At 29.2% G+C, this 24,080-nt stretch overlaps 4 protein-coding genes and 1 long non-coding RNA gene across 5 annotated transcripts; 2 read left to right on the forward strand and 3 right to left on the reverse strand.

The window, feature by feature from the left end:
- Positions 1–2,932: 2,932 nt before the first annotated feature.
- LOC126835082 (V-type proton ATPase subunit H-like) lies at positions 2,933–14,172 on the reverse strand. Its single transcript, XM_050567383.1, has 12 exons — positions 14,104–14,172; positions 13,974–14,029; positions 5,756–5,835; positions 5,593–5,674; positions 5,338–5,521; positions 4,789–5,007; positions 4,498–4,703; positions 3,853–3,937; positions 3,618–3,796; positions 3,303–3,530; positions 3,130–3,243; positions 2,933–3,029 (listed from the first exon to the last, which is right to left on the reverse strand). The coding sequence occupies exons 3-12, from the start codon at positions 5,811–5,813 to the stop codon at positions 2,978–2,980; spliced, it is 1,407 nt and encodes a 468-aa protein (XP_050423340.1). The 5' UTR covers positions 5,814–5,835; positions 13,974–14,029; positions 14,104–14,172; the 3' UTR covers positions 2,933–2,977.
- LOC126835083 (uncharacterized) lies at positions 6,925–10,868 on the forward strand. Its single transcript, XM_050567385.1, has 4 exons — positions 6,925–7,087; positions 7,836–7,925; positions 9,547–9,682; positions 10,708–10,868. Exons 1-4 carry the CDS (start codon positions 6,989–6,991, stop codon positions 10,848–10,850), a joined length of 468 nt encoding a protein of 155 aa, XP_050423342.1. The 5' UTR covers positions 6,925–6,988; the 3' UTR covers positions 10,851–10,868.
- An 833-nt stretch (positions 14,173–15,005) lies between the features above and the next one.
- LOC126835081 (uncharacterized) lies at positions 15,006–16,058 on the forward strand. The gene is made up of 4 exons (XR_007685134.1): positions 15,006–15,193; positions 15,284–15,387; positions 15,478–15,705; positions 15,778–16,058. It is a non-coding gene; the product is annotated as an uncharacterized LOC126835081 (long non-coding RNA).
- LOC126835080 (ATP-dependent RNA helicase vasa-like) lies at positions 16,026–20,419 on the reverse strand. Its single transcript, XM_050567382.1, has 9 exons — positions 20,128–20,419; positions 18,747–19,170; positions 17,944–18,165; positions 17,449–17,625; positions 17,181–17,376; positions 16,908–17,111; positions 16,435–16,607; positions 16,261–16,365; positions 16,026–16,194 (listed from the first exon to the last, which is right to left on the reverse strand). The coding sequence occupies exons 2-9, from the start codon at positions 19,125–19,127 to the stop codon at positions 16,159–16,161; spliced, it is 1,494 nt and encodes a 497-aa protein (XP_050423339.1). The 5' UTR covers positions 19,128–19,170; positions 20,128–20,419; the 3' UTR covers positions 16,026–16,158.
- A 2,263-nt stretch (positions 20,420–22,682) lies between these two features.
- On the reverse strand, positions 22,683–24,050 carry LOC126835084 (UDP-glucosyltransferase 2-like). Its single transcript, XM_050567386.1, has 3 exons — positions 23,936–24,050; positions 23,677–23,839; positions 22,683–23,386 (listed from the first exon to the last, which is right to left on the reverse strand). Exons 1-3 carry the CDS (start codon positions 23,994–23,996, stop codon positions 23,368–23,370), a joined length of 243 nt encoding a protein of 80 aa, XP_050423343.1. The 5' UTR covers positions 23,997–24,050; the 3' UTR covers positions 22,683–23,367.
- Positions 24,051–24,080: the final 30 nt, after the last annotated feature.

The following is a 24,080-nucleotide window of genomic DNA, read 5'->3' on the forward strand; positions in this document are numbered from 1 at the left end:
ACTTGACGAATGATTCCCGTTCCATGGACAACTTGATTATACAACTTGGATAATCATGCATTGGAAAAAATGCAACTTAATTAGATAACTTCCAGAAAGAAACTTTTAAGATATTGCAAAAGAGTTTGCAATCGGATTGTTTATTCAAGGAAACGATATACAAACATTAACGAAAATAATGATACTAATTACTAAGTATATGTAAACCACTTAAAGCTTGATAAACAATACATTTTTCATTAATATTATTGATTCTTGAGTAAATTTAAACAAAAAAAGCCAGTACAGTGGGGACGGAGCATAGTGGGGACGGAGAGGTCACAGGTCCACAGATTTTATTATAACTGATAGTGATAAAATCACTTTTAAATAAACGCTTCCATGCGAATCTATGGATAGTATATTCAAACCAGTTATAGGGGTTAGAAGATATCGTGGGACTAGCAATAATGTACTTAAAATTTAATATTAAAGCAAAATTAACAGTCTAAAATTTGACTACAGATTTTTGAGAAAATTGTATATGTTATAGTTCTATTTTAGATCTAACTTCGGTATAATTTTCAGATCTAAATCTCTAAAACTTTGCTTGAAAAAGTGAAATAAAGAAAAAAATTATACCCCTTCTAGGGGGAATGGTTTATAATGTTTTTTTGGTTTGTTAATGTTTATGGATAGTACTAGGTTTGAAGAACAATTCATATAAATTTGGAATTTTTTTGGACTATTTTTAAAAAAGTTATAGAGCATCGTGATTTTAAGTTGAATAAATTGTGAATTCTTTGGGTGTTTTTCTCGATTTTGGTGGGGAAGGGATGACTTTTTATAATTTTAGCCTAATAAAGTACCTTCCAGGTATGACTTCTGATCAATAGTTGCTACACGAAGAAATCGGTTCAGCGGTTTACGAGATATCGTGAGTTCAGACACAAAAATAAAAACACATCATTGTAAAAAAACAATACATTCTCAGCTCCACAACAAAGCTAAAAGTAATCGCTTAAGATCAGGTGACATATATGCATAGTTTACAAAGGAAATTCATTTCGTTGCAAAAAAATTAACGCATTTTACCGCTATTCAGTTCTCACCACATATAGTATAAAATAACTTTGTTATAATTGAATTATCTCGAAAAATTCAAACAAAGGTGTATACATAAACACCTCCATAACACCATATGCAATTCATTGATTGCATAAACAAACATACTGTTTGAAAAACTGTAAAAACTTAAATCGGGTTTTTCTAAACCTTTTTGATCATTACCTACAACTTGATTAAAAGCAATAATAATAATAATACAACACTTTAGAGCTGGTTTGAACGGCTATCATAGACGAGCCGTCATATGTGAATAAGTGTTTTTTTTCTTTAAAATTTACATAAAATATCATTATTTTCATCAAACACTAACTGGGGTTCTGAACATTTTTTAACAATATTGTTGATTCAAGTAAATTTAAGCAAACCACTTTAACAATGAGCAGATAACATAAAGGCATCGTTTGCCAAGGAAGTTTATTTTTTAAATTATAATTAGACTTATGACTAATGCAAAAATAATCACGTACAATATACATTACTTAGCAATAATTGTAATTTAGACTACGTAGAAACAGTTTTATTAAAGACTGGTGCAAGACAATGTTATTTGCAATAAAACGCTCATGTAAATTCAGAGCACACGTTTCATATTTGTACAATTGGAATTTTGTTTCTATATAAGAACATTTGTAACTATAATCATAATTTATAAAAAATTTAAAAAATTCTATTATAAACAAATACTTAAAACATGCTTACAGATGTTATATCTCCAATACTTTGTAAGTTGATATTTTTATTAACTTTTGTAGCAATCCTTAATCATGTACACGAAAATACAAGCTTGAATCACTCAAAACAAAACAAAATATGTACACATTTGCTACTCCTGAAACGTATATTTACTTGTACAGTTTAAAATCATAAACCAAATTTTACTTATTAAATATTTACGACCAGTCAATCCCGTACTTGCGGGAATAGCTATTCATATGTACCTCTTGAATTAACAATTAATGCAATTTCCTTAATTTTATTTTAATTGACAATTACTTCTGTTCAAGTGTCTGCGTCTCACTGTATATATTGTAGGTATACCGAAAATGGCACTCCGTTTAAAGTGTACCAAAGTAAACCAATCCGTGTTAGTATCGTCGGAGAATGGAAAGAATACTTTTTATAAAACACGGTTTTCTTTTATAGTTGTAGACAATATTTAAAAAAATTTTCCCAAAATTGTTCGATCTTTAAGATTAGGATATGTTACCCATAAGCACTAAATCTACAACTGTAGTAAAATGATGAGTGTCTTGCATTAAATCAAGCACCCTGAGTACATATTTGATAAGGCTAAATGATTCTCAAACACATTACATTGAAATTAATTGTTTTTAGAAACGTATTTTTGTACACCTCAGTTAGGCCGTATTTTAAAATGATGATTTTTTCGACATTTTCGGAGTTAGTGCCGTGAAGGATTAAGTAATTTACAGATTTAAAAGAAATACGAAGATTGAAGCGATTGAGTTAAAAATATTAGCGGCCATGTTCAATACTAATGTAGCTTTTATATATTAATAAAGATCAAATTAATTTGGCCTAATACTAATATAGAGCATTTTATACAATACAATTTACACTAGACCTAAATTTCTAAAATCTGTAATACTTTTGAATTATGAGTAAACTGTGCCAAACTCATAATTTAGTTTAAAAAAGAATAGTGAAAAACATTTTAAGATACCTACTTAGGCTATTTTGTATTTGATATTTAAATATTTGGCCAATTGTCTATTTTAATTCAACTATGTATGGTTAATGTATTTTGTATTTGTATAACTACATAACTACTAACAAATAATACAGGGACGAACTGAGACTTCAAGTCAAGTTTATATGAACACACGGCATTAAAGAACATGTTAGATTTTTAAGTCTTTCCGGTACTTTGTTCTTTTTCTAACTGACGTCCAAGGTATTCCCTAGAAATAATAGTAATGAAATATTTGTGTTTTTTTTTTCTATGACAGCTTGTGATTAAACACATGTTGTGTATAACAAATTAATAATCTAATAACATACCAATTATGAACCATAAGCTTTTGAACAGCCAATAAAGCTTCGAAACGCACATCGGCATCCTCATGAGACAACAGCTGCATCACGAGTTGTTTTCCTCCGAGTTGTTCAACTACACTTTATTAAAATTAAAATACAAATCAGAATATCGAGACGATTGTTTTTATAATTCTTACTGTTTTCCACGAGGATAATGACGGACATACTCGCCAATGTCAAAGCTAGCTACACTTAAAACCAATGGATCTCGGCTCGTTTCTAACAAATTTACTAAATTGCGCAACAGTTCATAATTCCGTTCATTGAGACGCGATGCATTTTCACGCCAGAACTGTGTAGATCTATGAACGGGACTCCATTTTAAACGGCCAGATTTTACTTCAGTGGCATATTCATCAAATGAGCTAGTTAATTTAAAAAAAAAAATATAGAGATTATGATATCACTACCTACAACAGCTGTAGTAAAATTATTTTTTAGTTTGATTTTACCTCAAATCTTTTACCGAGGCTTGGAGTCGCTCGTTCAAGAACTGAATGTCCTCAACTATGTCCTCGTCATTAAAATTTCTCTGTTCAAGAATACTCAGTTGTTTTAATACTTCACATTGGACCATAACGCTACAATGTTCTTTGGAAGTAGAGCTGTCCTCCGGCTTTTCTAGTAGGTTCTAAACAACAATGATCGTTATAAAAGAGACTATGTGGTTCATATGTTAAATATTACTCTGAAAACCGCAAGAATAATTCTGGTGACCTTCTCTTTGGCAGAATCTCCTAAAATGTCTGCCAATATCGGAATAACATTAAATCTGAAAATTATTTACATTATGAAAACCATAAGTAACATTTTTGTTTAATTCATCTAGTATGGGATAAGATATGCACATATGTTAAATTTTTACAATAGTAATTTTTGACAGATAACTTAATTTTTAAAGATTTTTGTTTGTTTAAAAAAGTTTTGACTTTTTGTTACATAAACAAAATTTAAACTCGTTGAAAAATGCTTATTTTAATGTGTTTTGGATTGACATTTATTATTAGTTAATGTAAAATTATATGAATTATATATGAAGGGCACAGGGGAAAAACGGTAGTTGTCCCATTATGAAAATTTTAGAGTATAGCAAAAACAAAGTTTGTGAAATCCTCTACCTCTTACATAAGAACAAAAAAAATTACATTAAATGCTACTCTAATAATAAATGTATTTATTTAAACAATCTATTGACATAAATTGAAAAAAGTTATTGGCATAAATTGAAAAAAACTATTTGAAAAAAAAAATGTTCATAATATGACAACTACCGTTTTTTCCCTGTGCCCCAACATATATCTATGAAAATTTCCCTTTTAGTAGTTATTTTACTCGTTTATTTGTCCAGCCAAACGAGGATTGAACGTCATGACCCAAACACAGAAGATCAATTGATATTGTATCTGGAAGTTAACCCGTCCAGACAATACACTTATCACAGCCGGCATGCCATCAACTGAAATAAACTCAGTTCTGTATTCATCACGGCGTAACAACATTTGTAAACAACGCGCAACCGATTGCATGTACTCATTATTCTAAAACACCCCACGGATAGTTAAAGTATTTTATTTTGAAATAATTTTTATGAAAAAACAAAAACAAATTTTACAATATGCTTACAGTCGACAACAGCTGCTCCTTAATCCAGTTCAAATAAAACTGGAGATCAGTTTTACTAATGTAATCCGTCGAGTAGCAAGCAACTTTAGCTAATATACGTGCTGACATATTGTTAATAAAACCATCAGCAGCATTCAACAAGTTCAAAAAGTTCTTACACACCGGTTCATTTCTCCGCAGAGCATATTCGTAAAATATTTCTGCTCCTGAATTGTCTTCCTAAAAACATGATAAAATATAGTATTTCTATAACAAATGGTATTGCCGTTGCTTATGCTCAGAGCGGTTTTAATTATCTACCATTAAACTACTTGTTTGCAACATTTTATTTATTTTAACTATATAACTATGAAGTTAAAATTACTAGCGCATATATTGAAATAAAATATTAAATAAGATTATGTCTATATGTTTTAAGTGAAAATAAGTATCATTGACGTACTTTAAAATATGAAGTTTACATTCAATAAAGTGCCCCTTCAACTAATACTTAGGCAAATTGTAATAAGAGATAAGCGTAATGACTTATGGCATTTATAATAGAATTACTGTAAGTAAATCATCAATCAAAACGAGCACATATTGTATAGTCGATTCTTTAGATATATGTTCTAACAAACCAAAGAACGCTTCAGCTGCTTGTGCACGGTTATTATTTAAAATTTGGCCTCTATTTCTACTAGCGTCGTAGGTACTAATAAAATTGAACACTTCTTGCGATATAATTTGTGACCTATTAAAAACAAATATTATTTTATTATGGCCGATACAATGGCGAAAATAATTATTTTTAAGACATTATACTTCAAATAAGACGCCCAATTTAATTTTAAATTTCTTATTTCTGCCGCTTGTTGTTGTAACACGCTAGTAGCAGCAAACATATCTATTACATACATTTTTTTTAAAAACTTTTAGTAACTGGTACACGCCCTTTAAAAAATAAACGTTCAATATGTGCACTTACCAATGTTTTCTTCTGGGAAGGTTTGTAATTTACTGGCAACACTTCCGGTTTGAGCCATTTCTGTAGAGATATTTCGACGTCTATAAAGTAATAATTGAAATAAAGACAATAATATTGCTGAATCTTTCACAAGAATATCGCACAAAATGAATAATATAGACTATAGGGACATATAGTGAAGAATATAATATTACTATGGTTACTCTTAGATTTGATTTATAATATTCTTTTTGATAAGTGGATTGGAAGTTTAAATTACATTTTTCTATAAATTACAATTGCTACCAACACTATGATGACTACGAAATCAGTTTTATCTGCGCGCATTTCCCCACCGCACTTTCCCTCCAATCCTAACTTTAAAATTCTTATAACATTAAAAATAGTTATCCCAAACTGGTTGTCGACCAGTCATAATTTATAATGCATTATTCTTAATTTAAGAAATATATGCGTTACCATTTAAGTTTCAAAAGTTGATATTAATAAAACTAAGTTAGGAAGGGGTAAAAACAAATGAAAATTGTGGAAAATTGTGGAAAATTGAGATTACATTGTATAAAAACAATATGAAAAAAAAAATGTAATTTCTTATTTAGCCCTATGAGATATTGAGTGACTCGTGATAAAAAAAATCACCCTATATTATATTATGTATTATGTATGTTATTCAAGGTTTATCACGAACGAACAGCTTATTATGGTTATATTTTAAGGAAATATTCAAAGAATTCTAGTTTGCTTACAATATATGTCCAAGTATATAATATAAGTAAACTTCAGAATTCTAAAATCAGTGTAAATTTTCCAAAAACTCAAGAAAAAAGTTTTGAATGGTTTGTGACTTAATGGATACTTAGGATTTTCAAGCTATGTTTGCCCAAAACCAGCAGTTAGTTCTTTAAGAAATTTGCGGTCGGTTTTCTAAAAAAATCAACGAAACGCCATAGGTACTCTATATTATACATGCGTCATACTATACTGTATTATTTGTTTTGAGCAAACAGTTTGTGTTGCCAAAAAAATCTTGTTTGAATCATACTTTTGAACATATTCTTGAATACATACTATTTGTTATTACAGCTAACAAAAAAAAAAAAACATTATTACCATATGTGTAAACCACAGTTCGTTTGAGTATTCTGCACACTAGCCACTGCATAGTATGAAAATGGTACATTTATTATTTTGTTACAAAAGGCACAGTTTAAATTTTTCAACTTGTAAAGAAAAATGAAGGCAAAATATCTAATTGTTATGCTTTTTATTATACTTATTAATAATTGTCAGACAGTAAAATCAGACGGATCTGATGAAGAGAAGTCTGAACAGGTAAACAGTTTTGTTGTGATTTTAAATAGAAAGGCGCAATTTAAATTGTTGAACTAGTAGAGAAAAATGAAGGCGAAATATCTAATTGTTTTGTGTTTTGTATTTATGAATTTTCTAACCTTCTAGTTTAAATGCTCATCTAAATATTCTCAACTCAACTCGACTCAAAAAGAATCCGGGGCAGTAATTTCTTTTTTTGAAGAAAACTAAATAAAATGATTACACAATAATTATTTAATCACTCTCAATTATACTAAATCTTGAAGATCTGAAAACTCTCCGTCCCAATTATCCTATGTCAACTTGTAATATTCTTTAAGAAAAATATGGAGATTTTCAAAGTATATTTTTTTTTATATACTTTAATAGATTATGAACGATAATTCCCTTATGACAGAAATATTCTAGTTAACAAACAAAAAAAAAGAAGAAAACTCTTTTTGAAATACATTTTTGACAATTATTATTCAAACACACTGAATATGTCGTAAAATTTAGGTTGAAATTTTAATAACAGACAAATTATGAGGTTAGACTGAAAGTAAGTAATAAAAAATCAAGTTCATTCCTTTTTGTTCATTGAAATAAAAAAAACAATTTGAAATACCTGCTCAGCTATCGCAATGAAACTATTAAACGGCTTGCCGTAGGAACGATAGAGTATCGATGCTACCAAAACTCTTATTTTAAATGATTCAACACAATTATTACTATTAATTGACTTATTAACTGTCAACTGTATGTTTAGGTAACTATTACTGATTGTCAGACAACACAAAACGAATTAGATCTGATCGAAGCTCTATTTGACAATGACGTTGAAGAGGAAACTGATCTGGTAAGAATAATTACATGATTTTCTTTAAATCGCTAACACGTACGGGTGTTTTTCAAATCTTACAAAATTAATTGAACCCCCTTCCCAGTGTCGTAGAGGGCTGAAACTGGGCACAGACACTCATCTCAACGACAATACAATATCCTGTAACAATATTGGGACTCGGACATCCAGATCACCCATGACTATGTTGGGGGTCATTTTACTAAAATTTCACGTTTTTCTCAAATCTTACAAAATTAAATTAACCTACTTCCCAATATCGTAGAAGGCTGGAATTTAACCCAGACACCCATTTTGGATGAAAATACAATGTTCCGGCATCATATTAGGACCCGGACATCCAGGTCCCAAATGCCATTGGGTCGAAAATGGGGATCATTTCATTAAAATTCCATGTGTTTTCAAATCTTTCAAAATTAATTTAGTAATCTATTCACAATTATTAAGTACCTTTACCAAGACTAAAAAGTAAAAAATAAAATAAATTAATAAAAAAACAACTTTTTTAAAAACATGGTTTTCTAAAAAAAAAAATAGTAAAAAGTGAACCAAAAAGTAAAAAATAAGTTTACAACAAAAACAATTTAACAATTAATTTTAGCACATTTTTTTAAAAATGTCAATTACTTTGAAAACAACCGAAAATTAACTACAATTTTGAATAATGTTAAACATCTTTAATTTCTTACTAAAAAGAAAAGCGTGAGCCTTATTCAACAAAGTCCAAATTCATGAGTTAAGAATTATGAAATGTATGTGTCACACAGTAAAAGTGAACCAAATTAAAATTACAAAAAAAAATTATATGAAATTTTATCTGATAAATTTATTAGGGACTTTGTTGAATAGGGCACACGTTTTTCATTTTAAGCAAAAATTAAAGCTGTTTAACATTGTTTAAAATTGTAGTTAACTTTCGGTTGTTTTCAAAGTATTTGACATTTAAAAAAAAATTTGCTACAATTGATTGGTAAATTATTTTTTTAATTTATCAATAAACATGAATGATTAAACATTTATATTACTAATATTTTCAAATAGTGTAACTATTTGTGTTTAATAGTTTAAATAAATAAATAACTCAATAATTAATAAACATTTAGCTTAAAAACGTTGATTACTTCTCAGTTTTCTAATACTTTTGGTTTGGATAGCACAGTCCAAACCAAAAGCCAGCACGGCTTTTGATAAATGTTTAATGGGTACACCACTATATTGAACATAAAAAAAAAGTAGCATTAGGAAATGTTTGCCATCGATATAGTATTAAGTTTATACTTTTAATTTTTAAGTTACAGTTATTTACGATTTGCTTTAACAACAACATTAGCTCATTCATAATGGGAAAACACTTATTTTGTGAAAACAATATTTTCGTAAGATTTCTTGTTATTTTACCTTGTTTTAGAATCAAAAACATTTACAATACTGACTTAAAATTTCGATTAAAACAAATTTATTTTTTATCTAGATTTTTTTTTAGATTTAATCGATATCCAATCCTCTAAAGTACATGTTATACTTAGTTTATTTATGGTCGATAAGTTATGATGGTTAAAACTCAATTTCATAGAATTTTATTAATTCAAATTTAACGAAAGCCTTAAAAATATTTCAGGTGATAGATGCAATATGGGATATTTCGGACAACAAGAAAAACGGATCCATTCCTATTGGACGTTTGGCCCATAACATATTCGGTACACACCGCGAAAACATATCTGGCTGGTTAAAAGAACATCGAGGGTTAATCTGTAACTATGATTTTATGTATTCAGTATTTTATTTACCATTTGATTACTACACAAACTATAAAGATTGGGCTGAAATGCGGATGTTTCCATCTTTAGTGTTATAGAGAGAGTCGCTGGATTTAAAAATAATAATTTATTGTATCTTACATACTTTTTTTTGTATTTTGCGTAGACATAATTTTACATTTTATAAGCCGGGGTACAACGTTATTCCTATGAAGGTTTCCAAGTGCATTAAAACAAAGTAGTATCTCACATTAATACTCAATAATAGCAAGTGCTAAGCCCTCCTCCTTCTTGACAGTAGGCCAATCGGGTAAGGTGAGTTTTGCACTTATTCTGAGTGACTTACAATACATACGATTCTTGTGTAGTATAATTCTATCTACAACCCATTCCCATTAAAAATGTTGAAAACTGATATTTTTCAGCCGAATCTATACCATATTATCATAGTTCAACTTCTATAATTTTATTAATGTGCATTTTTTATTTCATACAAGAGAAAATTGGGAAATTCTGTATTTTGTTTAAAACTTCAGATGTAATAAAAAAAAAACACGTTGACGTTCTGTTAAAAAATTTTAGCCGATATAGATACAACGGAAATATTTTTACAAAACTGTATAATTTATTTATTAGTAGATAAAATAGAGTTGGGGTTAAGTAAATGTATGTTTTTTGATTTGGTTTTCTTTCACAAAAATGTTTGGTAGTTCAATTAGTTTTACAAAATAATTATGCCAACAAAAATGTATATATCTACAATACATAATGTAACATCCTTTTACAAATATTACTTAACATTTTGAAATGTTAGATTCTTCTAAAATAATGTAAAAAACAAAAAATAATAAGAGGACAGTGCTCAGTAGGGTCAGATCATAGAGGGGATGGAGTATATTGGTAACGCGGAATTCACAGGTTTTTAGAAATTATTGGTTACCTATAAGGAATTAGTCTAAGGTGAATATAACTATTTTAATATTTTATTAATTTTAATCTAGTATATTTCAAAATGTTAGTTGTAGATAACAATATAGGAAGAATAAACCAGACCAACTTTAAATTGTTGTTGTATGCCACTATAAATCTTCCGGAGCTAAAAGATATTTATATCAAGTTGAAGAGAGCCAGGGATGCATCTTCATTAAATATTGTACAGTGATAAATATAAAGCAACATTTGAAACTTTTTAAATATAAACACTTTATTTAACTTCAACACATAAGAACAGAGTTTTTATTTCATTGAGAAGGTATTAATTAGTTTAACTAATTAATAAAGCCACTAGAAGGCTCTTGATACCAACTCACCAAGATTGTATTTACAGCATACATGTGTTGTATTGGTATAGTAATTAGAGAATGAGAGTAATCAACAAATAATTAATTGATTTCGTCTTCACGTCTTGCAATCTTGTCTTACACACAACACGAACGAGTAAAATGAACCGTTTCCCTAACAATTGTTTTTTTTATAGAACACTGATAATTACTATAATGCGATTCGGAAAATATGTATACATTTTTTTATTTTTATAAACGCAGTAGTATCGCTGTGAGCCAATTTTTATTGCGTATAATATAATATTAATATCCCCAAAAAAACCTAACCGTGAAAAAAGGGCCAAGTTCCATACCCCAAAAAAAAAAATCAGTCTATCAAAGTAGTAATATCTACATTGCGTACAAGTCTGCCTTTTCTTTAGTTCACAAACTCACTTCACTCCTACTTTCATGAGCCACAATATTTTTTTATTTATATTGCTGAACACTTAGCCAGTTTCTGAATGGGGCATACAAAAGACTTGGCCACAATGTAGATAACACTACTTTGATGGGCTGACTATTTTAAGAGGGGAGCTGGAACTTTTTTTTCTACTGAGTTCTCTCTTTCCCATCGCCCACTGACCACTGTATTTGAATACAAACGGTACTGATGTTTCATGCCTCATTTAGAAACCGACCAAATGTTAAGCAATAAAAAAAAAATAGCGTGGCTCGTGAGAGTAGGAGTGAAGTGAGGTTATGGACTAAAGAATAGGCAGACTTGGCCGCAATGTAAATATCACTACTTTGATAGGCTGATTTTTATGGTTATGGAACTTGGCCCTTTTTTCACGGTTAGGTTTTTGTTGGCGATAATATTGTCCATATCAATAAATATTGAAAACTGACTAGAATCGCAATGGTTGCTACCGAGAAATTTGCTGCTAAAAATAACAAAGCCATGTCTGCTCTTAAAGTAATATCTGTTGTAATCTCTTATCACTTTTATTTATCATGTTTCTGTTTACTTATACATAACCTATTTTGTTCTTCTTTCTCTGTGTGTCATGTGTACTAGTTAATATTTTGTACATTAAGTTTAATATACTCTTATGTATTTTTCATTTCTTTTTGCCTCATGTGTATTGTTTTGTTACTTTAATTAATTCAATAAATAACAGGTTATGGGTCCAGCACGCTTCCACTGCGCAACTCCCTATCTTAGTCTGGTAGACAATTTTGTGGGGAAAAAAACAGAAACAGTACGGGTTGTAGCTATAGATTATTCGCGATTTGGGAACACGGCGATTGAACAGTAACTTGGAATCATTTAGGTAGTGCTGTATTTTTCTAGATAACGTATGTGTATGGATAAACAATAATAGTTTTACACCTTTTGGTATTTATTTGTTTAACGGGCTTGTCGCCCGTGTTGCTTAAATAAACCATATTAAGTGTCGTCAAAGAATTCCAATAATATAGCAAAATGTAATGCATTGTTTATGGTTGTAGACAATATTTAACAAAATCTAACCATATACTTACAAAATTGTAAAATTATTAGAAATACACGTCTTAACAGTAGTTAATAGTTCTCTTTTTCAAATTGTGTCGGTATTGGTTGCCGAGTTTGTTAAGCTATCATGACATAAAGCCAGCATAAAGAAGTGAATTGTCTTTTTGTTCTTATCCAAGTGGTCACATAATGAATAAATTATTTAATGCGGTCAAATTTTATTATGACTGTTCCCCCTACAAATCATGATTTTTTAATCAAAATTTGAAATACCTTCCGAAAAAACTTCCTCTTTTCTATGAACTGTGTTTTAAAAATTTGTAAAACTATTATCATAAGTAGGGCAGAGGACTTTTAGCATTTGCATATTTGTTTTGCGTAGCCGTATAAAAAGGCCAACCATAAAGAAATTTGTTTTAAGTTATGGCAAAACCAAATCTGTAATTTTATGTTGCATATTTTTGCATATTTAGGTCTTTTTTGCTTTTTGAGGCATTTTTAAGTTATGTATGCTTTTTAGGGGGATTTTTTCGAACATTTTCTTTAAAAATAATTTATCAAAACAATAAGCAGTAAAAAATGTCTAAAACAATGGAAATTTATTTTTAAAGTCAGAAGAATATAAAATTATTAAAATAAAAAAATCAAATATTCAATATGCCTATCTTTAATAAATTATACATTAATTACAGTATAATTAAGTCAATAAATAGTAAAAGTTTTATTAAGCCAAAGTTTTTATTCTTTTATTCAGGTCAACAAAATGTGTCCATTGAAATCATTAATATGCTTCAATAACAAAGGGAACAAAAATAGTAAAAGTAATTTTCGCATATCCCTGGTCGTCCCTTCAGGAGTATGGCTAACATATTAATAATAAAAGAAAAACATTGAATTAGTAAGGCAGAAATAAGCTAAACAATAAAATGTGTAAATTTCAAACTGGGTTCTCCATAAAAACACTTAGAAAAACTAAAAAGAAAGAGGTAAAATTTCATTGATAAGTCGAAAAAACGGAAAATTATCTAATTTTTACACACAATTATTTCAACTAATTAGTTTACTGTGTTCGTTTTTCGATTTAAATAATATTCATTTATATATAATAATAATTTATTCTTATCTTTCGTGCTATTGTTATTGTATTTGTCTTATCTTTTTAAACCTGATGTCAATTTAACAGAATATTTTATGTAATTTGTCTTAATTTTTTTAACTTAAAATAATTATTTCTATAAATCTATAAAAGAATTGTTGTAAAGATAATCTTGCGCCTCCAATGGCCCTCCACACGAGTATTCTCAGTGATTAAGTATTTCTTATCGAGAAAATATGAAAAAAAACCCAATGTGAGAATGGCCTAAATTTAATCTATGATTAGTTCATATATTTCGTAGGGCGGCATATCTCAAAGGTGACAAAATTGGAGTTTGTCTAGGTTGAAATATTGTCTTACGCCGGTCTTGATAAATAATAATATAATTTATAAAACCTCAGTACTTACCTTCTTTTTCCATAATCGATTGCCTTTTCCTTACTATTCCTATTTCAATTCAAGGTCTGAAATGTATTTGAAATAATTAGTAAAATTAAATCGTTTGACTATCAGAAAACTATGGTAAGTTTATCTTTACCTATGACTCGCGTTAATGGCCAGTTATGATATACTATTATTAGTTACTGCCAGTATTATACAAATAGGACGATTTGCAGTATTGAGGATTCAATATTTTTTTTTTAAAACCTACATAATAATCATTGTTATCAACATAATTTAGTAAACCCATATTTTATGTACATTTATCCTAAATAAGTTTATCAGAATTGTTTAGAATTAAAAAAAAAAAACATTTAAATCAAAAATTAATTCTGGTAACGTGGGGTTTCGGGTTAAATAATTTATTCGGCTATACGGTGCTAAGTCCTGTTCTTTTGCTAGACATTTGATTTTTAAAACGGCTGCAAAAAAAAAAAGACACTTAAATTGTTTTCAATGAAATTAAGATCAAACCCACACCACGTTGATATATTGTTATTAGATCACCTAGATTAGTCACTACCTATACTGCATGTAGATCAAAAATGATCTTAAAATTAAAAAAACAGTACCTATCTATGTTGAAACGTTAAGTGTTCCATCTGAGAATTTTTCAGGGCTGTATAACATTGTATACTTACATAGTAGATGATAAATGATAATGATCCAAAGTACATCGGTAGTTCTAATTTTTTTTTTTGTAGTAGTAAAGTTATGAAATTGTATTATTATAATACAATAACGGTAATAGCCTTTCTAGGGTACTCCGTTAAGAAATAAGTTAAATCAGAAGTTAGAACTCGGCTGACGACTCACGACTGAGAGTTGGTTTTTCGATATTCGAATAACAGAATGGCATCAGTGTGACCACATAGCAGATATCGATAACAACAATACATTTTGTAATATTATCATTTCTAGTTGGGCATTATCAATTTTGCAATGTTATCTCCGTCCCACAGGCCGCAACAACTGTTGTCTATTAGGTACAGTCTAGTTACTACATTTAATATATTTCATACTTACTTAATTGTAGAAGTTACTTCGTACTTGACATTTTGTTCCATAAGTGTGGATTTCAGTACTAACTACAAATTAATAGTTTTTGATATAACCGTATTTGAAATTTATAAAATTGGGTTCAGAAATTGTAAGTCACCAACTGGCTCTCGACAAAAATCACAAGGGTAATTATTTCTTTTCATTTCAACGTCGTTTTTATTATTTACCTATAATTAGATGCTTTTATAATTTTATTTAAATTTTTTTTGGTCCAGAAATACTGTTCTAATGGAGGTCGATCCGGCCGAAGTCCAACGACAGTTGGAAGCATTAGGTTATGAAAACATTGAACCGTATTTACTACAACATTTTATAAAAGGTAAACGTGGGTTATAGTTCAACATAGATTATGCGCCATTGACCAAATACAAATTAACATGTTGTTATATTTTGCACGACGGATATCTAGATCTGAAGAAATTAATTAAGTATGAAAAAAAACACGAGGACAAAGAAAACACATCAACGGTCAAGACAAGTACAACCAATAATAAATGTATAGATGCAAAACAGAAACTACCCGTTCCAGAAACAAGTTGTAAAAACTGGTGTTGTATAAACAAAAATAAAAATGTATTCGAACGATTGTCTTGTTCAAAATCAGTTTCGTCTGTAGGAGTTCAAACGGAAGAAAATTGTAAAAAACCAATACCAAGTTATTAAAATATTATTATTGGTTTTATAAAGTTTTTGAATGGTGTTTTAACAGATTCAAAATATTCAGTCATCTTAAGAAAAAGACCAAGGGGCCCTGTAGCACTGCACCAGTTTTACCAGTTGGAGTGGCGCAACCATAAAGCACCGGGTGAAAAAAAACACGATCGGCTTAGGTGGACAATCAGACAAAATATGATGTTACGTAAATAACCCAGCTAAGTTATTATTGTTTAGATAATAACAATTTAAAACTAAACTATATTTTTGTTTATAGAAAATGTTTTTTTTATATATACACAATACTTAAACGATCGATTGTTTTAATTTTAAAAATAAAAAATATACAACAAATGTTATCTAGATATGTATACGAGGTATTCAAATTATTTTAAAGTAATAATAACGATTGAAGTCTTGAAAATTCAAATTCATGCTACCAATCTTCTTCTTCGTTGAATGAAGAGAAATTCTACAACAGAAATGTTTGCGAATAAATAAAATATAATTAAAACCTAAATAATATTGTCAACTTTACCAGTCTTATATCAGTTCCTCCAAACTGGTCACACTCGTCTGGAAGTTTTTGTTCGTTGATTTCTTTTCCTATGGTTTTCAGCCAATGAGGTATCTCTTGATTGGCCTAAAAATTTAATAACGATAATATCGATAAGTGTAATGATAAAATGTACACAAATTTTAATTAGAATACCATTGCTAGTATCTTGATCAACGGTTGTGCCAACATGTAATCGTAATCGACATCGAAAAACGATGTAGCTTTCCCTTGATTTCCAACTCTACCGGTACGTCCGATCCGGTGTACATACTCTTCAATCGTATCGGGCAAATCAAAGTTGATTACGTGGCCGACATTTTTGATATCTACACATTGACCAAATATTAATTGAAATGTTTCATAAAATTAAATTATATTTTTATTAAAAATAGTGTACGATTCATGCGATTGATAAAGCGCAAACAATCAAAAAAATTAACCGTACAATAAAAATGTGGACAGGTAAACAGCATATTGGAGAATAGTTTCACAGTGCGATAATTTTTTTTTTTAATTTTAAGCTAATTACATCTTATCTTCCAATATCTACACTTATCCTATGGGGGTAGGTTATTCTATAGGCCTATATAATTATTTTTTGTGCTGAGCTCTTTTTCAAAACGTACCTAATCCTCGTGCAGCCACCGATGTAGCGACAAGTATATTCCGCTTTCCAGAAACAAAGTCTTGTAGAGATTGTTCTCTATATTCTTGCAGTCGATCGCCGTGAATGCTTGTCGAAGGAAAGTTTTTTTCGCATAGATAAGTGGCTAGAAAGTCTGCCGTCCATTTATGTTTAACAAACACTATAGTTCCTTTGCTACGGTCAGCTAATAATTCAAACAAGAAAGGATTCATAATTAATTGGTTATTTACAATTTTCTTGTTTGCCTATATACCATCATTTAAAACATGAATTAGTGTTATTCGTTTTTTGAGCTTATTGACTTGACGAATATCCTGTATGACGTCTTTCGATGCACTACTAACGATGCCTACCGCCAAAAATAAATAATTCTTATTCAAATAGGATGCCGCCAGATGTTGTATGACGTCGGGCAACGTTGCAGAAATCATAATAGTCTGTCGCTTTATCTAAAAACAATAATGTTCAAACGGTTTATTAAAATCATTATAATAGTTTCCTTTAATTCAGGTACTACTTACGACTGAAGGCATGGAAAAATGATCGAGAATTTTATCCACATCAAATTTCATGTCCTCGTCTAACATCTTGTCGGCTTCATCCAAAACCAAAACTTTTACCGATGCGAAGGAGATGAACCCGTGTTGTATGAATTCGTTTAATCTGCCCGGCGTAGCGATGAGTATGTGACAACCTCTCTAATGTAAATAAAATATTATAATAACTAACTATGTTAGTAGAATTTTGTTAAATAATATGTGCAGGGCTGCCATTTAAAACAAACAAGTGAAAAGGGACAAACAAAATTTTATTATCTACATATTCTATAGAATATTATATATTATAATATTTTTTCTTTAATGTTTGTTTACAATTAAATATAAAGTAATAAATATACATGTATTTTTTTAATATTGAATTTAGATATATTTTACATGCTTGACTCTGCAAGTAATTATTTTAAAATAAAAACTAATTTAAAGCCTTTTTTGTTGGGGGGGGTTTTAAATACTTACAAGAATTTGAGACTTTTGGTGAGGGACGAGAGTTCCACCGTAACACAGTAACGAAGAAATTCCTGTACCTCTAGCTAATTTCAATACCACAGTTTTGATTTGAACGGCCAACTCTCTTGTGGGTGCCATAATAACGACTTGCGGTTCGCTGTGATTGTTGTCTCTGACTACTTTGGAAGGATTAGCAAGTAAATTTTGTAGAATCGGTAAAACAAAAGCTACCTAGAAAATATATATAAATTTTAAATTGTTAGTTTAAAATATAAATAAATTTTACTAATAAATAATTATAAAAATTATTGATTTTTGCCAGTAAAATATGATAAAATATCTAATTGATCAGTCATAAACTACTAAACGATATTCATCAGCCACTTATGTGTTACGTAGCATTTGGATACGACATTAAACAATTGTTGAAATCGTAATAAATGTCATTAAAAATAAATACCCATTAGGTACAAGTTAAAAGTATAATTAAAAAAAGTAACATGTTTGATAGATAACGAAAGTAGTGGAAAAATATACTAATCTAAAACCGGCCACAGTCAATTGTTGTAGTTTATATAGTTCCTAAGCGGTTCTATTGAATTATTCAAAAAGAATATTTATTTGTAAATAGAATTATAATAAACTTCAAACCCCTTTTGGCTGAGACAGTTATGATAAAAATGTTTTAATGTAATAATTTAATGTACATTATGTCAACATAGGAATAAAAGATACAAATTTTACCCGAAATAAAATAAAAAGATGATTAAATGTAATAATGGTTTGCAATATTACTAACATAACTTACTTACCGTTTTTCCAGACCCAGTTTGCGCAGCAGCCATTAAGTCTCTTCCAGACAAGATAATCGGTAAAGTATGTTTTTGTATGGGAGTCGGCTTATGGAATTTACATTTCTTAATGTTTTCCATTAATATATCTTGCATGTTGTCACAGGCATCGAAGCTTTCGATTCCTTTTGGCACATCTTTACCGCTTATTTTCACTTCAACTTCGTTTAATTTTTCAAAATTTATACCAGAATGAATTCCAGTTGCGTACAAACTTTCATCATTTTCATCGATTTCGGGAGGAACATAAGTTGATTTGGGAACAATATACACGAACCCATCGTTTACAGATTCTCTAGACAATTGCGATGAATTTATTAAATCATCTTCAGTGTCAAACATTATGAACAGCTGACACTAGTGTATTTGACACTATATTGCAAATCTGAAACAATTAAAAGCTATAATTGAATTACATTATTTTAGCTTATGTTAGCAATCAGTGATGGCGTTCACTGTAAAAGATAGAAGGTATATAAATGCCAGTCGTGATGATCTAGAGATCAAAACGTAAACTAATGTCTCGTGACTAATATCGGAAATTAAAATATACACTGTAAATGGAAAATGCACATATTGGGATTTGGCAGTCATTTTTTAGGATTTTGTAACAGTTTAATTGTTTTTTAATAAAAGCATTTTAATATTTATTGGTATGTATATCAAAAAATAAAAAATAAATAAATGTATTTATCAACCTTACAATAAAAAGGAAATAGATTGTTACACAAGCCCAGTGATTGAAAATGTTACCGAGCAAAAATATTAATAGTATGATATTCTGATAGTTTAACTGGTTTAACTTGTAAAAAAAAAGTCAACTAAAAACATTTTAAAGTTAAGATAACATGCTTTCTGGAACGAAACCTTTATATTGTTTCAAAAGGCATGATAAAACTATGAAATGTTTTTAATTAATTTTTTTTTTTTACAAGTTTAAAATTGGTTAAGCTATTGAAATACCAAGCTGTATACAATTTGAATCAACATTCGATGAAGTTATAACAAATAATATAAATTTTTGCTTGATAACGTTATCAATCCCTGCATAAAACGGATTGATTGCTACGGCTTACACAGTGATTGGCAAGTAACTATCATTTGTATTAATTAATAATATACTAATGTCTATAGGCATCACAAAATGTTATTAGAAATAATAGTAAATTACTTTAAAACTGAGCTACATGCGTTCTATCTCGATAACACGTATGTACACTCAATGTATAAAATTCATATGGAAATTTGAATTTCTTTGAAATTGTGCTTAACGACTGGCTTTGCGAGCAGTCAATCTATAAACCGGAAGGATAAACTTCTCAAGTATAGTGAATGTACTTACCCAATTTAAGTTATATCGTGCTCGTGTACTCGATCACAAGTCAGCTGTCGGTCAATCGACTTTTTTAGATTTTATTTAAAATTTGTCATTATAAAACGCAAACAGACCACAAAACTGACACCACCGATCACGGTTAAAATTAATACCTTAAAATTTCAATAGAGAATGTAAATAATCTAAACATGATAAAAATTACAAAAACGTTATCTAAACTATTTGCATAATAATTATTTTGCCGGTTTTACTCCCACTTGAGCTGTAGCTTAGCTGATCTGTCAGTTAAGCTACGCAAGTGGGAGTAATCGCATGTTATGCAGGTAAAAAATAAAGTCTTAATAATATTTAAGATTGCTACCGTTATCATTACTTAAGACGTATGATAAGATGTTAAGTGATTACAAGACGTGACACTTCGTAGTGAACATATTGTAGTTAGACTCGAAAGTCGGAAGGAATCATAGATAAGAAATTGATTATTGCGTACCGTAAAATGTGGTGAATTGCGACCGAAGGGTGTTTTATAAAATATGCAGATTAGTCTTAAATTTTGGACTATTAATATGATTTTTATATATTATGTCAACAAAAAAAAACAATTTTTAAAAGCCAGATTTTTATATAAATTTTATTGTATAAAAAAAAAATTACCTCCGTGTCTTATCAAAAACATAATAGTCACATGATAACACTTCCTAATTCCTACTTACTTCTTCATTAGTCAACATGAAAACTCTTGGAAAATAATTATACACAAACGTATACGATATGCAAATGTAATGTAATAAGTGTATTGTAATAAATAAAGTGTTTAGTATTTTGAGTGCTTGTTGACTTAAGTGCTTGTTATATTATAGTAAACTTAAACGGGTAAATGATATTATTAATTATGTAAATATTACTTATAAGAAAAATGTTTCTCAAACTTAATCAGCTATCAAGTGGTGCTTTAGATGTGTAATTACCAAGAACAGTTTTATTTCACTAGTTATATCCGACAATTTTTGTAGAAGACGGTGCCCGTCTTAATCGCGTTTTCGGCTATCTAGTCGAAAATTAATAGAGCATATTTTATTTTTTTTGGTTTTTATTACATAAGCGTAAAGGAAGTAGTGGAATTTAGAATTGAGGATTGAATATTATTTTTGAATAGCTCTTCAAACCAATATTTTAAAATAATAAATAATACAACATTTTGGGCATGGAAAACATGAAGAAGTCGGGATATTTTTATTTATATAAAATACATCATTATGTTCACCAACTTTGATTATATAAATATTATTATCAAAGAAGTTTGAATAAAAAAAAAAATCAATATTGGGTTTATGATCACAAGCCGCAGCAAGTCGTATCCAATAGTTAAGTTTTACTTAATTTTTGTATCATACAATTATTGTAGCTTTTGGAACTTTTTCCAAATTATAAAATATTTAAATGATCAAAATAAGAAATTCGTATTGCTTCATATTATAGTAATTTGTATGAGTTAACTGTTATCTTACTAATTTAATAACCATTATACCCTAAACATATCCCAAAACAAAGTTCCACGATTTCAATCGTATAGGTTGATATCATATAAATTTGAGTTATGTTAATTCTGTTTTTTAGAACTGAATGAACTTTTTTCAACAGTGTTATTAAGGTAAATATGGCAACCAAAAGTTCTATTTTTTTAAATAATTGCTTAATTTAAAATAATAACTAAAAATAAAGAATATAAAAATTTTTTTTTATTAAAATATACTATTGACTGAAATTTCACTGTAGTTTCTGCAGACTGTGCATCATAATCGAATAAATAAACAACTTAAAGAATATAATGTATAGAATGTATTTTCTTTAATTACAGCTGCTAATATCTGCTGATACGCTGTTGAAGAGCACTAATTATAGTTTAAAGTATTGGTAAAAAGCGTCGCTGTGTTTAAAGTGTTACGTTGATCCCTAACCTACACTGTTAACGACAAAAAACATAGATCATCTACATTTATTAATATATTCTTTACTGAAACGTTCAATTATAAACTAATATAGTGATATTAAATATTAATATTGAATAGTATTCATGTTTCGTTACATTGGCGGTTTAATAATTTTAATACTTTTTAAATACATTTTTTATTAAATTAATTCCTAGGCTAGAATACTATTGTATTCTAGTACTCCTAATTACAATAAAAACAATTAAAATTTGCTTGCCTAAGGTATTACCTTACCTAATTATTTTTAAGAAAAAATTACGAAACAATTAATACATATTACACATGTTGGCGTACAAAACTTTTATACATAAATTTATCCATTAACCATGATTTTAACAGAGAGATTATTATAATACTAATTATATTTTTATTCAAACAATAATAATTTCCTATTTTATAGGAACATTGCATTTGCCTAATACTTTTTAATATAGTTGGTTGGTTATTTTACTTTGTCAGCTACCTATATTATTAAGCTGTCTTCCTGCAACACACATAATTGTGAGATAACGCATTCTTATAACAATGACTAATGACTGACAGTTGTCTTATTGCCTTCAATTAATGTACTTTATGGTTCTGAACCAGATTATCACGAAAGGTGGACTCACCATACATTTCTATAACCACTTATTATGTAGGCTCATAAAAGTGCCACAAGATTACAGATAAGGACTTTATTTTAAAACTCATGTTGGAGATACAACCCGAAGGCCACATTATTCTGGCAAAAGTTTCAGATATTTACCTATTCCCTTTAAAATCGATTTGAGTACATACGAATTTAACCCCTATAACTCATGAAAAATATCAAGTTTAGTACCAAATTTGCGGGGTAATTTTTTTTTTTTACATAATACTACGCTATATTACACCAATCAATTGCCCGAAAAGAAGTTTAATGGTTCGGGAATAATTATTATTGGTGAAGTTCATACATATTGTAAAAACTAATAAATCTGTTATATAAATCACAAATCACGAATAACACAAACATTACTCGGTTTTGAACTTCAACTGGAATAAAAATTGTTTCCGTATAACATATAAAACTTTTATAAATAATAAAGTTAATGACTAAACATGTGGCTAGTATCAGGGATAGAATGTCTAGAAGGTAGTATTCGTACCACGTGGGATTGAACGCTTTTGTCTTTAGATGTTGTGCACCATTATGTTGTACAAGATATCCCATCCAGTAAGCTGCTGATTTAGCGGGTGACATTGGGCGGTCCTTGAAAAGCTTAGAAGCTAGTTAAGCGTTAGACGAGTACCTAATTTTAAATAACGAAAGTACAGATTAACAAATATGCCAATTTAAATATGCCTTAAAAGTATTGAAAAGTTAAATGTTATGTATAGGAACACAGAGTAGACCAACTTATAACTTTTGTATTATTATCTATCAGCAAAGATCTGGAAGATAGTTATTAAAGGAGGACCAAAATCCTTACATTTTGTCGTTAATTAGCTTATTAACAGATTCAAAAATTTTCATTTGCATCGTCCGATATTTCAATATTGTTCATTTATAACGTAATATTTTTTGCTGTGGTTTTTTTACTTTTTGTCGTTGATTAATGTGTTAACCGATTCAAAAATTTCAGTTTCAGTGACGGTCATCACGTCGAGTGAAATGGCCATTCCGGCGTCAACGAGATTATCAATGTTTCTCGGTTGATCGTAGAGCAGTGGAAACCCTAGCATTGGAACTCCGGCATCGACAGCTTCATACAAGCCAGATATTCCACCGTGCCCGATTAACAGGAAAAAAATAACAAAAATATATTTATGTATACATAAATCTTATCCCTGATTCTTACAAAGAATATCACGTTGGGGGAACCACTTTTTCGTCAACACGTTGTCCGGTTTGTCTTCCATTTCGCTCTCATATTTCCACAGTATCCTCTGGGGGAGGCGCGCAAGAGCTAGTTTAAATGCGGTTTTAATGTGGTCTGGAAATGA

The sequence above is a fragment of the Adelges cooleyi genome, unplaced genomic scaffold (assembly GCF_023614345.1).
Source record: "Adelges cooleyi isolate 19-005CV unplaced genomic scaffold, UGA_ACOO_1.1 ACOO_flye_CR_arks_rails_tigmint_CR_PRNA_211, whole genome shotgun sequence".
NCBI classification, from domain to species: domain Eukaryota; kingdom Metazoa; phylum Arthropoda; class Insecta; order Hemiptera; family Adelgidae; genus Adelges; species Adelges cooleyi.